Source organism: Pyrus communis, chromosome 10, assembly GCF_041283825.1.
Source record: "Pyrus communis isolate YQ-2024b chromosome 10, ASM4128382v1, whole genome shotgun sequence".
Classification (NCBI taxonomy): domain Eukaryota; kingdom Viridiplantae; phylum Streptophyta; class Magnoliopsida; order Rosales; family Rosaceae; genus Pyrus; species Pyrus communis.
Genome location: NC_142574.1, coordinates 28364716 through 28381877, shown reverse-complemented (window position 1 = coordinate 28381877; position 17162 = coordinate 28364716). Strand labels below are relative to the sequence as shown.

General features: G+C 35.3%; 1 protein-coding gene across 1 annotated transcript; it reads left to right on the top strand.

The window, feature by feature from the left end:
* Window positions 1–8869: 8869 nt before the first annotated feature.
* On the top strand, window positions 8870–16902 carry LOC137729130 (cullin-4). The gene is made up of 17 exons (XM_068467971.2): window positions 8870–9424; window positions 10497–10612; window positions 10698–11044; window positions 11695–11875; window positions 12066–12188; window positions 12284–12571; window positions 12922–13047; window positions 13216–13317; window positions 13407–13460; window positions 14662–14768; window positions 15079–15139; window positions 15230–15361; window positions 15480–15617; window positions 15736–15816; window positions 16054–16134; window positions 16243–16323; window positions 16464–16902. The coding sequence occupies exons 1-17, from the start codon at window positions 9061–9063 to the stop codon at window positions 16575–16577; spliced, it is 2496 nt and encodes an 831-aa protein (XP_068324072.2). The 5' UTR covers window positions 8870–9060; the 3' UTR covers window positions 16578–16902.
* Window positions 16903–17162: the final 260 nt, after the last annotated feature.

Here is a 17162-nt window from a genome sequence, read left to right as displayed (position 1 = left end):
ATCACGAAACTTAATTTGATCAAGTTAATTAAGAAAATTACACGGTAGGAAAGAATCAGAGCCTTGCCAACGGCAGAGATTAATGTATTGGTTGGTAAGGTATTTGATATAGCATGAGATATCAAATAATATGTCCTTCACAAGCTTAATATTGATACAATCCTTTGCTTATACATTTGTTTCACATTTTTCTTGTGTTTAAAACGGCTTTTTAGTCAATGGTTCCTAAGATTTGCATAACACATAATTTTGGTTCCTGAGATTTGCATAATACATAACTTTGGTCCCTGAGATTGTCCATCATTCATCATTTTGTTCATTCCGTTAAAAAGCTCAAGGACCACTTAATGGAGTTTTTTAATGGAATGACCAAAATAATGGATGGTGGACATTCTCAAGGACCACTTCTATTGATTTTAAATCTCAAGAACCAAAGTTATGTGTTATGAAAATCTCAGAGACCATTTTTTGACTAAAAAACCAACTCGAAATTACCACCAAATCAACCTATCAACAGAGTCGAGCAACCAAAATTACAATACTCTGATGTTGAATGTTTCAAGGTTTAGATTTGTTTATTATTTAGGGATTTTAAATGTTTGAATGTGGTACAACTTTAGGGGTGAGCAATTGTTATTTTGCGGTACTATTTATTTCTTTGTAAATCCTTCAAGTGAGCAATTTCTTTGTAAATACTACATGACCAGGGGCGGAGCTATTCATCAATTGCAGGTGGCCTGGCCCTCTCACACAAAATTCTGATTTTGTCACTGTACAAGAAGAACCATTACTCGTACTATGTTTGCTTAATTGGCTATTAAAGTAATCATCTATTGAACAAAAAAAGTAAATGAATAAATGATCGAGACATTAAATTTGCTGTACTTACACTAATAACCGACCTAACGAACAAGATACCATCCATACGGTGGTGATGGAATTGGGAGTTTCCAAGTTGAAGTTGACAAGCAGCTTTGAAGAGATATATACCTAAGCTAGGTAATGAAGTCCAATAGTGTGTGTGTGTGTGTGTGTGTGTGTGTGTGTGTCTACTTTATGAACTTTTGTATAATCTGATCTGCAAGAGAGACAAGTTGATCGGTGAAGTTATTTTGTAAACAAAGTGTGGCTGGGAATCCCCAGCCAAGCATGTGGTCTCTCACTGCTAAAAGAGATAAAAAGAAAGGGCTTACGTTTCAAAGGTGAAAGGCCCTTTAATTTGATTCAAAAGCTACCGCTTGTAATCGTCATCAAACCTTTGAAAACAGCTAGTAAGAATTAAGGCATGCATGCACCATTTTATCTTCTTGCTTTCTTCTTTCTACTACTACTCTGATTTGTCCACCGACGTTTGCGCATTATTAATATGACAAATTTTATTTCAAAAATCACGAACATTGTCCCCGTGATCGTCTTTGAGTATTTAGGAGTCCTGTGCGAAAATTTTAAATAGGATCCTCCTTAATATAATTTTTTATGAAAATACTAATATATTTTGAAAATAAATGCTAATTTTTATTTTAGACATTGTACAAGGGCAATGATAACGTGCCATTTTTAGCCTCTCAGACATCTATGTTTAATCTTGTCCGTTAGTTTTGTTTGATTTATTTAATTTGATGACTAAAATAAGAAAAGGTGTCTGAAAAACTAAAAATTATGTGTGAAATTCACTTACCAATAAACAAATCAATTATTAAAATTATCAAAAACTTTAAAACTAAAAGCATGATCAATTAAAAAACACTTAAGTCACATTCAACGGCAGGAAAAACATAAAACACCTAAATTTACTATATATGCCAATTCAATTCATATTTATGATACATGTCAAATGCCTCACATGAATCGAATTATTAGCAATTCAGTCCAAGTAATTGAATGATCTCATTTATTTGGGAATTACTTGAGAGCAATATTATGAATTATGGAGTGATGAGAGAGAAAAAAAAATCTATTATTCTTTTTCCTATTAGGCTATGTTTTAATTGTTTGTCATTGAAGAAGTTATATAGTATATAATATATATCTGAGGTGCAAAAACATTGGGGACCTGATCAGTTGGAGACCCTGTGCAATGACTTCTATTGCTCCCCCACAAAGTAGGCACTTGTCCCTATTGCTACATTCGAGTGAACTTTTATGGATATTCTTCTTTGGATTCTTGTTAAGATTTTTGGTGCGACTTTAGATGTCTAAAATTGGTTAGCCCCTTGTTGTTAAAATAAGCAATTAACTGTCAGTTTAGTGATTTTTTTAATTCCAAATTATGTAAAAAATCTAAAGTTATAATTCCCCAACAAATAAAAGAAAGTTGTAGTCTAACATCCAAACTGGACTTGCCTTGAACTGTAAATTGAAAGGCACCATGCATTTTGGAACCAGTCACCAGAAAAATACTGCTAAGGCCAGACCATAAAGTCTAAAGAAAGAAAAAAAAAATTAAAAACATATTCAATGGCTTTTTTTTTTTTTTTTTCTTTTTCTGAGAGAAAGACGATATTCATTTCAAACAACATAGAACAAGTACAATTTAAGAACAAACTGAGGATAGTGTGCATAGTGGGCCTCAATAAAACCTTGTCGAAGCTTTCAACTCGGTCGAAGGAAGAAGAGTGTCTCGCACGACGAAAGGACCTATCCTCAAATGTCAATACATAAGCAAATTACAAAATATCCCTAAGTAAATTAGGGGGATCTTCCGCCCACAAACTTGTTAGCATTCAACCATTGATGTGCAGTGAGTGTCAACCGTGCGACAAAGCATGCAACCATGACTTCCACATGCTGCGAAACCAGCCTGAACCATCAGCTGAAAATGTCTCCAACAAAGTGGATTAGTTGGACCAAACAACCACTTACCTATGCTCGTAGAACTACGAACACAAGATCAAGGTAACTCAACGCCAATCGCCGTATACGAACATCGTGCAAACTCTCTCCTAGTGAAACCTAAGAAGAATTAGGAACCCTAGAGAGCAATTTTCCTGGAAGACCAGGACTAAACTAAGAAAACTAAAATAAACTAAACTGAAAATTTGATATTACCGCTTGAAACTATATTTTCCTCTACTAAAACCCATCTTCTTTTGTTTTCTTGAATAAAGCCCATTGACTAACCTTCAATTAAACAAATTCTTTAATTAAGTTTGACTTTTCAAATTGTGTATTTTTCGAATGCCTAAACTACCCCTATTAATACTTGGATGGGGTTTTTGGATCAGTTACTTGTTATATCCATTTAATTAATTTTATATATTTTACAAAATAATTCATGTCATTCATTGTATATTCAATGTATTAACTTTCAAATTGTTATAACATGCTAATTGAAAAATAATAATACTAATTTCATAATTTTGTGCATTACATATATAAGTTAATTTACCTACCAACACAACAATAAACCTAAAACAGCTTCGGCTAATATTCCAATCCCTAATACACAAAACAAAAGCTATATGTTCCGCACAATTCTTACCTACAAAATAGTCTAATTTACCTATTACATCAAACCAAAATTTAAAGGGTCTAGTTTACTTTCAAAATGGTCTAATTTACCTACATGATTTATGTGCATTAGATTAAAAGTTTATTTAATTGCCTACAAGCACAAACCCACAACATTCGAACATTATCTAATATCACTAATTTTTTTTTTTTTTGGAATATGTAAATTAATTTAAATGTAGGTAAATTAGTATAATATTAATAAGTACGTAAATTAGTATAATATTAATAAGTAGGTAAATTAATTTAAATGTAGGTAAATTAGTATAATATTTTATAAGTAGGTAAATTAATTTAAATGTTGGTAAATTAGTATAATATTTATATGTAGGTAATTACATGATTCAAAATGCAGGTTTATTAGTATAATATTTTATAAGTAGGTAAATTAATTTGTATGTAAGTAATTACATAATTCAAACAATATTATTTTTTCCGTACAAGATTGTTTTTCTCTTTTAAATTTGGTAAATTAATTTATATATGTTGCTAATATTTATGATACAAGAAAGGTAAAATATCCATATGGATTTAATTGCTCATCATAATTAGGATGGGTAATAACATTTATTGACCAAATTAAGATTCCATGGCATAAGTTGTAATTGTATTGTAATAGTTGGTCATATATTTGTCTACATGGTAGGCTATTTGAAATTTGGGTTTTATTTGAATGTTTAAATTTAGATGGGTTTTTATTTGGAAAATAGGAGTTTCAAGGGTCTATATCTAAAGAACCCATAAATAAATAACTTGAATATTCAGTCAATCAAAATAAGATACATGCATGGTCGTAGACGATTATGTTCATGTCCATAGTTAATTAATTATTAGTTGATCAATGCTATCTTTTTCCCTTTCTTTCGTCATGGATCCAAAAGGATCTGTATACGTGAAGAACATGCATGCTTTTGTTAAAGAGGGAAACATAATGGAAGAAGAAAAAATAAAGGCGCTTAAAAGTTAGAGCGGTGCAGATGTGATGCATGAACGAACGAATACTCACTGCTGCACATGTGTATGTTTACTCAAGACATGCTTCTTTTAAAGGATCGATCAATCCTCTATATATCATTCTCGAGACCTGGGTGGATGCATGGTTTGGAAAATATAACAATTTGATAGTATATAATATCCATACGTGCATTTTAATTTGTTAATTTTACACATCATTGTGGGCCTTTGCCCAACGAGAGAGGAAATCTATGGCTGATGAACTGGGCCGTTGGGAAAAGTTAAAATGTTGCTCGACGAATTCAACCTTGCCCTACGAGCGTCTTCCGTTGTGTAAAGATTTTGAGTAAATCCTAAATGTTGATTAACTTTGCCCTACCAACGGAAAATTCTTTGGGGTTATAAAATCTTGTAGGGCAAGCCCTAATTTCTGGTAGTGCAAAACATTTTTGTTTGGTACATGACTAAGAACTCTAGTTTGTAGTGAAATCCGATAAATGCGAAGTTTAAATTTAAAGACTTGGAATCCTAGTACTTGCTTGTAGACGTATAACGTATTAAGTTTATCTTTTCGTTTCTAAACCACTTGCATTTAGGGGTCACCTAGCCCTAGAGCCATGCATGCAAATTATATATATATATATATATATCCTTCTTTTGTTAAAGCGATGCAAATATGTTGAAAAACAACAGCAATTTTGCAAAAAAAGAGCACGTTATCATGATAAGATAAGCTAAATGAATTGGTCACAAAAGGTTGAAAAGCAAGAATGGTTATTGGGTTATAGTTATATATTGTTGAGAATTTCTTGATAAGGGTAACACAACCTTTCAAGTGTATAGCTTTTGCTTTTTTAGCTTAGCTAGGCAGATGGTACGCATCTAGCATGGTCGCATATTTTGGTGGTCACCGGTCATCATGCAAGTCGGCGCTGCAATTAGACTTGGTTAAAGAAGAAAAAGCCTCATCATCCTTTTGATTCTTTTTGTTTGGTGTTATATGGCTTTCCATAGAGTGAGAAATTCTTAACATGCAAATCCACCAATGCATAACTTGCGTTTTATATAGTTTTACACAATTTCTAAGTATAAATTATAAACTCGTCATCCACTATATTATAACACATAAGTAATTAGTAATGTTATGGGATTGTATAACATGATACAACAAAGTCCATTAACCGGTGATATATTTTATATTTCCTAAGTGAAAGTGCTCATTTTTATGAACAAGTGCTAAATTCATGCATTAGAGCATCTCCAACAAGCTAGCTATCCCAGTTTGTTTGGCTATTTTAACGTAAAAATCACAACAGTCTACTTCCAATAGACTACAAATCATATACGTTAAACTAGCAAAATAACAGTTGCTTGTTAAATCTAACTTAATCGTGTCATTTTGTTGAACATTTAAATTTTTGCAACGTTATCTGAACGACTAAAAGATTTTTACTTTTTGTCGATTTTTCACAAAGTAAACTAGAAAGTAGATAATTTCGATCAGAATGCAACATTACACTATAAGAATGATAGCAGATAAAGTAGAACAAAAATTTCACTCATAAGGTCATTCATCCTCCTCCACGGAAACTTCCCGATCAACGGGGAAACGGGGGGACATAAGAATCTTGTCCCTGATCGATACAATCCTCAGGACATCGACGGTGTTAAATATCAATCCACTGATAAACTCCTAACAATTTAATTTGCGTCTAATAAACTCCTAACAAAAATCCTTTCAACTTCAATCAAAACTTCCAATAATCTGTATCAAAATGAATTCGAATATCATCAATTAGTAAATATGACAACATATATACCAAATACCAAATAAACTAAACTGGTTGTTTTGAAAATTTTCAAATATGGAAATTATGAAAATGTGTAACAGCTCAACTTTTTTTCTAATTGTTTTTAAGCAGTCACTTAGTATTACGGTCTGATAAGGTTTTTCTTCACTTCACTTGTAAATGAAGGGTTTATGTTCGATTTTCACAAAAAAAAAGGAATTTAAACCCTAGTATCATGACTAGCTCATTTTTCCCAATCAAAGATAAACAAAGAAAAAGAGCAAAAATGTACTTTGTCATTCATGCTAAACTTATCGAGCACGTTTTGGCCTTTGGTGGTAGCTCATCAGGGTTTACAAATGAACTAAAGTGGGCTGCCCTCCGTCTTAATTGGCTGGATCCTTGGAGTGTTTCCACCCTTTGCCTTTGGGCAAGGGCAAAGCAATTGCCCAACAGCGGGCCGAAAAAGGAGGGCAAGGGGTGGGTCAAGCTATGCCCGTCCAAATGTCCGTTAATTTAAGGCTCGATATTCTGTCAACAAGCATGATTGACGTCAGCCACGTTTGTTTGTTTGTTTTTTTTTTTTTCGTGTTTGGCTTGTGTATTACACGCGCAAGGGATGAGAGTGCCAACAACATCTATTGTCTTGTGGATTGCATCTGTACAAAAGCAACATCTCATACGTCTGGATACATGGGTAAATGGTTGTCGTCCAATCTCCACCGGTCTAATAATTTCCGAAGTTCAAAATTAAAACAAAAGGAACAAAATACGAAAAAGAGCTTTAAAAATCTGAAAAATTTTAAAGTTATATTTTATGAAAATACAAACAAGATTATACATTTTTTTTCCAATAAATACCTAATCATCCCTTATTCATCCTGCATCAAAAAATTAACATATCCGCGAATTATCAAATAACTTAACTATTCTCCAAAAACTAAAAATATATATTTGTGAATAGTACCGTCATTGTCCTGGCCTAATGGATGAAGTTGCATAAGGGTAATTACCATTCGAAGTGAACAGTACCTCGCTGTAGGGCTGCCCTTGGGGCCTTGCCCTTATCTTTGCTTACGGCTGGAATTCTGTAGGCTGCAATCTGTGGCCCAATGGCCAAGACCCTTTCATGAAAACTCAATTAAATTGGACCATCTCACTTTGAGAAAATTATAGTAATAGTTTCTTAATTTTAACCTTATTAGAGTAATGATCTCTCAACTGAAAATCAATGACCATTTGTCTCTTAACTCATAAAAAACATACAGGTTTGATCCTTTTCATTAACTCCGTCAAAATTCCGTCAAAACGAGTTATGTTGGAATGACCACTGCTACAATTGGGTTAAAGTTGAGAGACTATTGCTCCAATTGAGTTAAAGTTGAGGGATCATTTCTCCAGTTAGGTTAAAGTTGAGAGACCACTACTACAATTTTTCTCATTTGGTTTCCATATTTGCCCCTCGATCAGCTCATGCGCATAGAACATGACTCATTTTGACAAAAGTTCTAATAGAATTGAAGAAAATGACTATAGCTGCATGTTTTAAGAAGTTAAGGGACCAATGATTATGATTTTAACTCATAAAAAACGTGCAGCTTTGATCATTTTCGTTAACTCCGTCAGAATTCAGTCAAAATGAGTTATGTTGGAATGACTATTGCTACAATTGAGTTAAATTTGAGAAACCATTGCTACAATTTCTTATACATAACAAATCTAACAGTTGAATTGGACAAATTTGATCCTTTATCACGTTCAACATTTTTCCTGCCACATTAAAAGAAATCAAGACCTTTAAACATAATGTAATTTTATCTCTTGGTCTCACCCGACACTTTCACCCTCATCCTCACCCTCACCCTCACCCTCACCAGTCAACAATGAAGCTCAAGTCAAATGGGCATTGTGAGGAGAGTACGGAAGGGCTCTAAATTGAAGTCTTGATTTAAGCGAAGAGATCCACGGATATCTCCCACCAAAACCTACTAATCAATTAATTCGGACTTTTAAAATTTGATCAAATAACTAAATTTATTATAACTTTTAAATAGCCATGTTTGTAGCCGTTGGATCAAATTTTAAAATCCCGGATTAATTAATTGGTGAGATTTGGAGGGAGAGATCTGGAGGTGATATCTTCCCTTGATTTAATAACACATTTAAAGATGCGGGAATAATTTTAGAACATCAACAAACACTTGATCGCGCTCGTAATAATCATATACGTTTTCTTATCAGAATTTATGATTCTAGATAGTTACAACTAAAAGATTAAATTTAATAACAACATTAACAATCTAAACAACAATTTTAACAAAATATAAACCATACAAAATGTTATGGATAAAAAAAAAGAACCAAATTAGCAGATGACGCTTTATTGTATTGAAAAATAATCATGCATATGCACTTTGGTGTGAATTCAATCCTCACAATCACCCTCCCGTTTAATAATTAACAATTAACCCACTAATGTTTCCTCCTCTAAATATAGATAATATCATTTGTTAAAAAAATTAAATCATTAATGTTATCGTTTATCAAAAAATAAAAAAAACTTATAAAACCTCATAAAAAAGAAATCTTGAGTCATTATTTTCGAAAAGATATTTGGTCGTAAGAAAAAAGAAAAAAAATAAAAATGAATTAACACACACTCTCTCTCTCTCTCTTCTCTTTCTCTCTCTATCTCTGTCTCGTATCGGGCTCTAATCTATCTCAGCAGCTGCCTTCTCAAATCTTCGTCTCGCTTTCTCTCTCCTCAGTTTCTCTCTCTATCTCTTTCACTTACAATGCGCTGTTGATGAGTTTGATGTCTCACCCCAACAAACGCTCCTCAGCGATCAACCACAGCGGCACCTCCTCCTCCTCCTCTCTGAACCCTTCTTCCGCCGGCCCACCCATGAAAAAGGCCAAGTCGCAGGCGGTGGCCTGTTCCCTCGATCCCAGCAAAAATGGCCTCCACCACCATCACCACCACCACCCTCACACTCACCCGTCCCAGGACCCCGATAACGACGCCGTATTCGACCCCTCTTCCATGTCCCTCGACGAAGATCTCAAGCCCGACGACCCCTCTCCCCGAGGCATCGCCGCCAATTTATCCCGCAAAAAGGCGCAGCCCCCTCAGCCCTCTACCAAGAAGCTTGTCATCAAGCTCGTCAAAGGTACGCCTTCTCGATCCTAATACGATGTCGTATTTTGGGGCTAATTTTGATAAACTGGGTTCAGATAGTCATTTCTAGGTTTTGTAGTATTGGATAGGATCATTGATTTTGCTTTGGAGTTTGAGGACTAGGGCAATTTGCCAAATTAGGTTTTGGGTTTGGTGGTATGCAATTTGTTAAATTAGTTGGAATTGAGAGGTGGGGTTTAACTTGGATACTTCAGTTTCATGTGGGTTTTATGCAAAATTTCAACCTGTATCATTTGCAAGGCGCGAATCAAGAAACTCTTTTATGTTTTTGAATGTGTATTTGCCCTTAATTTTCTTTCCATGCTAGTACTTCTGCAAATTTAGTTTGACATTGGTGCTCGAATCTCTTGTGTGTCCCATGCAATTTGCATGCTTATGATGAAATTGTTTCGTCTGCGGTTACTGTGATTCGCTAGCTGACTTTGATGGCAAGTACTCCCTTGTCCACTTTCTGGTCAGTCATTGAACTATGGAAGTTCCAGTTCTGTTTATAGTAGTCATAATTAGGTTTCGTCATTGCTTTCCTAGTTGCTCTGTGTAGGAAGTATTTGGTGCATGAACAAAGTGAGGGTTTTGCATGACCTATAGCTTAAGTATTTCATGGAATCATTGTAGTGTCCTTGTAGTATATTATTCACAATTGAGTTTAAAGTTCCTTGGTACTTTTGACATCCCCCATTCAAACATAGGTAATGTTCTTCCTAGCATGATTGGGTTTGGACTAGAGTTTATGCTTTTTCTGCAATTCTAGTTAAGAGTGGATGTAGCAGTACACAATACTTGTTAATTTCGCAAATGTACAGTGTTTCTACTTGATATGATATCAGTTCTGGACTGCTGGTGTTTGGGCTGGTTTTCTGGTTTCATTGCAGCAAGTTCTTGTGCTGGTTTCTGCACACACAAACTCACAGACATGCTTACACTCAAACATGAAGATAGAGAGTTACTCACCAATACATGCTCATTTTGCTTTGTAAGTTGACTACATTTTGAAAAAGGTTACTGACTAGTTACATGTTCATTTTTTTCATGTCTCAATGAAGCTAAACCCACGTTACCCACGAATTTTGAAGAGGAAACATGGGCAAAGCTGAAATCAGCTATTTCTGCTATATTCTTAAAGAAACCTGATTCTTGTGACTTGGAGAAGCTTTATCAGGTAGAACAACCACATTTCTCTTTGTTCTACAGTATGAATTTTCCATGCACTAGGGTTAACAGAAAGCAAAACATGTTCTCCTCAGGCTGTTAATGATCTCTGCCTGCACAAGATGGGAGGAAGTCTTTATCAACGAATTGAGAAGGAGTGTGAAAGACACATAGCTGCAGCGCTGCAATCTTTGGTTGGCCAAAGCCCAGATTTAGTGGTTTTTTTATCACTTGTTGAGAGATGCTGGCAGGACCTTTGTGACCAGATGTTAATGATTCGCGGTATAGCCTTATATCTTGATAGGACATACGTGAAACAAACTCCAAATGTTCGTTCGTTGTGGGACATGGGGTTGCAGCTTTTCCGCAAACACCTTTCTCTGTCTCCAGAAGTTGAGCACAAAACTGTCACTGGCCTTTTAAGAATGATCGAGAAAGAAAGGTAAGTTATGTTCCACCAATCTCAATTAATGGTAGGTTGTAGGACAGATTATATAACTTTCGTGGTGGGTTGGTTTGTAAAAAAGCAGGTCCAAAAAATGATCGTAAACTTTCAAGACCATAAATTTTAAGTCCTTACTTCCCAGATTTCTCCTATTTCTAGAAGATGAGGGAGGGTTTTAGGCTGTATGGTTGGATTGGGGGTCAATTAAGTGAGGTTTTGATGGATGAATGTTCGTAGGCATATGTTGTGGGCATTTGGATCTTCTTGTTTCAAAAGGAAACTTCTCATATTGAAGTTCATTATATATAGCCAAGATTGTGCCTTTCATCATCTTACCTAGAAACTGACTTTCTGTACAATAATATGATATTTTCAATAACCTTTTCTTCCGTGATGTTGGGTCTGTGAGGGTAGACATTTGCAGCACCAAATTTTTGTCTTATTTATGGGTAGGCGATGAGTAATAATAGGATATGTGGTGTGCCATAGAGCACTTGCACCTTAAAGTAAAAAGCTCAGTGCCAGGTGTTAATTAAAACCTAAGACTTGAATGTTGATTGATTAACATAGTACAAGGATCTTTATTAATTTGTTGGGTTTGGTTTTGCAACTAGTAAATCTACAATGTTGTGGTCTTGGTTTTCCAGATTAGGTGAAGCAGTGGCTAGGACTCTGCTTAACCATCTTTTGAAGATGTTTACAGCTTTAGGAATCTACTCAGAAAGCTTTGAGAAGCCATTTCTTGAGTGTACTTCTGAATTTTATGCTGCTGAAGGCATGAAATATATGCAGCAAGCAGATGTTCCGGATTACTTGAAGCATGTGGAGGTGCATATTTCTTTCTCCATCTCTCAAGTCCTCATGAGGCCTATTTACTTCAGCAATTTTTTCTTTTCATCTCAATTTTTTGAACATAATGACTTGTTCCAATTACTTTGCTTGCACCTATCTAGCTTGTCTCTTTGTCACTATGATGACTTATGCCTACCATTGGAGATTTTTGGATAATATGTTGCAGACAAGGTTGCATGAAGAACATGAAAGATGTTTAATCTACCTGGATGCAAGTACACGAAAGCCTTTAGTTGCAACAGCGGAAAAACAGCTTTTAGATCGCCATATACCAGCCATTCTCGACAAGGTTTTTATCTTGCTATGAACTTTATTATTCTATCCTTAAGTTTTTGAATTCTACCCCTATGTATTGAATTTAGGTACTTATGGTTTCCCTTGTAGGGTTTCACATTGCTGATGGATGGGAATCGCATTGAGGACCTTCAAAGGATGCACACTCTTTTTTCCAGAGTCAATGCCCTTGAATCACTAAGGCAAGCGCTTAGCTCATACATCCGGAGGACAGGGCAGGGCATTATCATGGATGAAGAGAAAGATAAAGAAATGGTTGCTTCTCTTTTGGAATTTAAGGCTTCTCTTGACACTATATGGGAAGAAAGCTTTTTCAAGAATGAAGTATTCTGCAACACCATAAAGGATGCCTTCGAGCATTTAATTAATCTCCGACAGGTAGTCTTTTATCTAATTGACTTTTCCCATGTTTGCTTGTGTTTCTTTTCCTTCATATTACAACGGGAAATCTTCGACGTGGTTTCAAGTGATGCGACATAGGAAAGGCAGAATTTAGCAAAGAAATGATACTAGATACATGATAAGAGTTTGGATAAGTTTTTGTTATAACATTTAATAACCATCTATAGATTTATTGTCTTTCAGTTGAATGTAGCCAGTTTAATTCCATTTACATTCCCCCCTTCCCCACTTTTTCCAGTGTGTTTTGAATTCAAGTTTAATGCACTGCTCATTACAGATCTAAATGGACATGTTTGATCAAGAGTTTTTTTTTTCTCCTATTGTAGAACCGACCTGCTGAGCTGATAGCAAAGTTTTTGGACGAGAAGCTTCGTGCTGGGAATAAGGGTACATCTGAAGAGGAATTGGAGGGAATGCTTGACAAAGTCTTGGTTTTATTCAGGTTTATACAGGTAAGATTGAAGTGTAATTGTCCAAATTAATGAGTTGATTCCTGAGTTAACTAGCATTTCTTGTAAACATGTTTTCTCTTATCCATGCTTGGAAACCCTTGTTACTTAGTTGCTCATGTCTGTCTAGATACTGATTTAAGGTTTTTTTTTTTTTTTTTTTTAATCCAGGGTAAGGATGTGTTTGAAGCATTTTATAAGAAAGATCTTGCAAAAAGGCTTCTTTTGGGAAAGAGTGCTTCTATTGACGCAGAGAAGTCTATGATTTCCAAGGTATATAATGGATTTTGATTTTCTATGACTTATATTTAAATGAGATCTCTGTCACTTGATTGTACTGACCAAATTTCATCTCTGTACAGCTGAAGACCGAGTGTGGCAGTCAGTTTACAAACAAACTCGAAGGAATGTTTAAGGTATGTATATTTTCTAAGTCATATGTTTAATCGCAGTGATTAATTATTATTGCCTCCAGTATTTCATGCCAAAATTGGGGGTGGCAGAATTTGTCCTTGCTGATCTACTTTTCTTTGGATTGACGAGATGCATCAGATTAACTTTTATAGAGTGCAATTTTTAAGGCATAAAAAAGTGAGGTCAAGATTGTCTGGGTTGATTAGTTCTTAAACTTATTCCAGGCCCAACGTTGCTTATCTCTGTAGGATGTAAAATATGGAAAAGGATTTCAAACAGGCTTGTTTAACTGCTAAGTTTAATGAATTCTTGTATTAATTTAGGCAACTCCATGTTACATGCTGGATTCTGGAAGTTGGTGTAATTGACAGCATGATTAACATATTTTCTAGGCTTTACTTTTTCGCTGTTATCTTTTGGCGAGTACTCTTGCTGGATATTGTTAAATATTATAGATTTGATTAGCTGTGCAAAGCATTATTTGGATACATGAAACATGTATCTTGAAGAAATGTGATGGCCATTAATTGATCACAATCTGCGTTACCACATCAGGGGGTCTAAGTGAACCATTTTGCTCATGTAACACTATGATTAGTACTTGGGAAGGAAACTAGGGAGGATGGATTAGGGTATGTTGCAAAAGGAATGAAAAGTAGGAAGGATGGAGAGGAGTGTTTTCTTCTCTCGTGTTGTTTGGTATGCATCATAGGAGGAAAGGGTAATCGAAATGAAGGAACAATTGGATTCTCATTGTGAATGTTTTACTTTATTTGTTTTCTGTTTTTCTTGGGTTCGATTCTTGAATCACATTATTGCTAGCCCATTGTGAGGCTAAGCCCACCCCCACCCCCCAACCCTCCCCTCCCCTCCTCTTAGTGTAAATAATATCGTTTGTTCAAAAAAAAAAAAAAAAAAAAAACCATATTTATTGATGTTATGGGTTGTAGGTTTTTTTCTTTTCATTGGTGGGCAACAGGGGAAAAGTAAATATTATAGCACTGGGCTAAGGTCAACAAAGTCCATTTGTATATGAGCTCTTGTAGTTAGTTTGGGATTCATAAGCACTTTATGTATCATCTACTTTCTTCAGTTCTTCTCAAAATCATATTTACTTTATATAGGGATGGATTTGTGATTCACATGTGGCCAGAGATATATGTAAGGGTATTAAATTCTTTCATTGCATGTACATCTTTTCAGGATATTGAACTCTCAAAAGAGATAAACGAGTCCTTCAGACAATCATCCCAGGCCAGGACAAAACTCCCATCAGGGATTGAGATGAGTGTTCATGTCCTTACAACTGGGTATGCTTCAAATTATTTTGTTATTTCCTATAATAGTTGGATCTACTTTAAAACTGTTTATAAAGTTTGGTGAATTTGATTTATATGTCATATCCAACTAATTCTTCCTCATTGCATTCTGTCAAACAAGATATATACTATATTTATTTAAACGTATTAGTTTGTGCATAGACCTTATTATTAAGAATATACATTTTAGTGAGAGAACATATGGAACCTATTGCGAAGAACTTAACTTATAACCTGACTTTTATTTTTCTTACAATTTTCTCCATATCTTCTAGGAGTTCTAAGTGGTGCTTTGGTGCAGGTACTGGCCAACTTATCCTCCCATGGATGTTAGACTTCCTCATGAATTGAATGTATACCAGGTAAGTAAATGCTACTCAACAGATGCTTTCGTTACTGGCAAGGTTATTGTACTTAGTAAATCTTCTGACTCATTTTTCATTGTCCAACAGGATATCTTCAAGGAGTTTTACCTAAGCAAGTACAGTGGTAGGCGTTTAATGTGGCAAAATTCATTAGGTCACTGTGTCTTGAAAGCAGATTTTCCTAAAGGCAAAAAGGAGCTTGCAGTTTCTCTGTTTCAGGTTGGTCACTTCTAGGCCATTATGCTTATGTTTTCCAGCTTTAATTCTTTGTTATCGAGTAGAATTCTTTAAATTCTACTTGTGTAAGTGATTGAACTATATTCATTTGGTTTGCCAGACTGTTGTCTTGATGCTGTTTAATGACGCTGAGAAGCTAAGCCTTGAAGACATTAAGGATTCAACTGGCATTGAGGATAAGGAACTCAGAAGAACTCTGCAGTCCCTTGCATGTGGAAAAGTTCGTGTCCTACAAAAGGTGGGTGCTTGGATGAATTTCCAGATTCATATGCAAAATTTCTATCTGTAACATAATTGGAAATGTTGGGTCTTATCCTTACTTTTTGTCTTTTTCCTTTTTCTAATTTGTGCTATAGTTTCCCAAAGGGAGAGACGTGGATGATGGTGATACATTTACATTCAATGACACTTTCATTGCTCCTCTCTACCGCATAAAGGTAAATTTGATTTGTATGTCCATTAGCCCAAATGAACAATGGTTATCAAAAAGGTCTCAAGCTGCATATGCAGAAAACACGTCTAAATCTGAGAAGTTAGAAAAGTGAATTTGTTTATATGAAAATATTGTCCTCTCAGTTTTCTCCTGTGCTTTAAAAACCACTCAGGTTCACTGCAGGGTGACCTTATTTTGGACCACTCCCATGATGTTGCTTACATTATTTTGATGGATGCAGGTGAATGCGATCCAAATGAAGGAAACAGTGGAGGAGAACACGAGCACCACTGAAAGAGTATTCCAAGACCGCCAATATCAGGTCAACCTTTCTTTGGGTTCCAGATTTTTCCCTATTTTGCGTGCTGGTCACATCCCAATGATTGTTATCTTTTAGATTGAAAATTTTGTGTAACCCGGTGCATTGCAGGTTGATGCTGCTATTGTTCGGATAATGAAAACTAGGAAGGTGCTGAGTCACACTCTTCTGATAACAGAACTGTTCCAACAGGTAAGTAAAAATTCATTTGATTTTTTCATTCAAATCCATTCAGTTATATAAATCAGCATTTACGGGCCTGGAAATAAGGAATGAGTAAGGAAAAATATTGAGGGAAATTGTGTGGTGTTGGTGTTTGTTCTGGTGAGCAGCTTAAATTTCCGATAAAGCCGGCGGATTTGAAGAAAAGGATTGAAAGCCTGATTGACCGGGAGTATCTAGAACGGGACAAGAACAACCCTCAAATTTACAACTACCTAGCATAATAAAGGAAACCCTGCAGATTTTGAAGCTTTCTCCTCTGTAAATGACACGGGAAAGACTTCTTCCATCTTCGGGAGGGAAGACACAGGATGGTACAGTCCAGTCCAGTCCCGTCTGATTCATGTACAGCGACTTGTAGTTCTTATCTTTCTCTTAAATTTTTGTTGGCGGTCGATACTTGATTGTAAAGAATATTTAATCTTCGTTTTCGGATCTGTATTCCTGCGAAAAGAGTCGACTGCGTGAATGAATTGCGGATTTTTTCTTTGTTCTTATGAAATAGGGTAATATGTAACAAAGGAAAAAAAAAAGAAGAATATCTTGACACTCCTGGTAGTTTCGTTTCTTCTCTGTTCGAGTGTTGTATGTGTGACAAACGCGTCTTTTGGCACATGTTTCCTTTCCAACAATCGCATTTTTCACTCCGTTTTTACTCGGTTTTGTGAATTTCAATTTTCAACCAAAAATCTTTTGTAGAATTTTCGCTGCACCATAAGCTTCCCAAAAACTCGTGCCTTGAATGTCAAGGCGACGAAAATCTGCTTCCGGTTGTATCGGTTTATACAACAATGTGACAAGGATAGTTA

Coding starts and splice junctions, on each gene's coding strand:
- LOC137729130 (XM_068467971.2), top strand. CDS start 9,061: ATGAGTTTGATGTCTCACCCCAACAAACGCTCCTCAGCGATCAACCAC. Junction 11,045..11,694: donor AGAATGATCGAGAAAGAAAG/GTAAGTTATGTT, acceptor TTGGTTTTCCAG/ATTAGGTGAAGCAGTGGCTA. Junction 13,318..13,406: donor AGAAGTCTATGATTTCCAAG/GTATATAATGGA, acceptor ATCTCTGTACAG/CTGAAGACCGAGTGTGGCAG.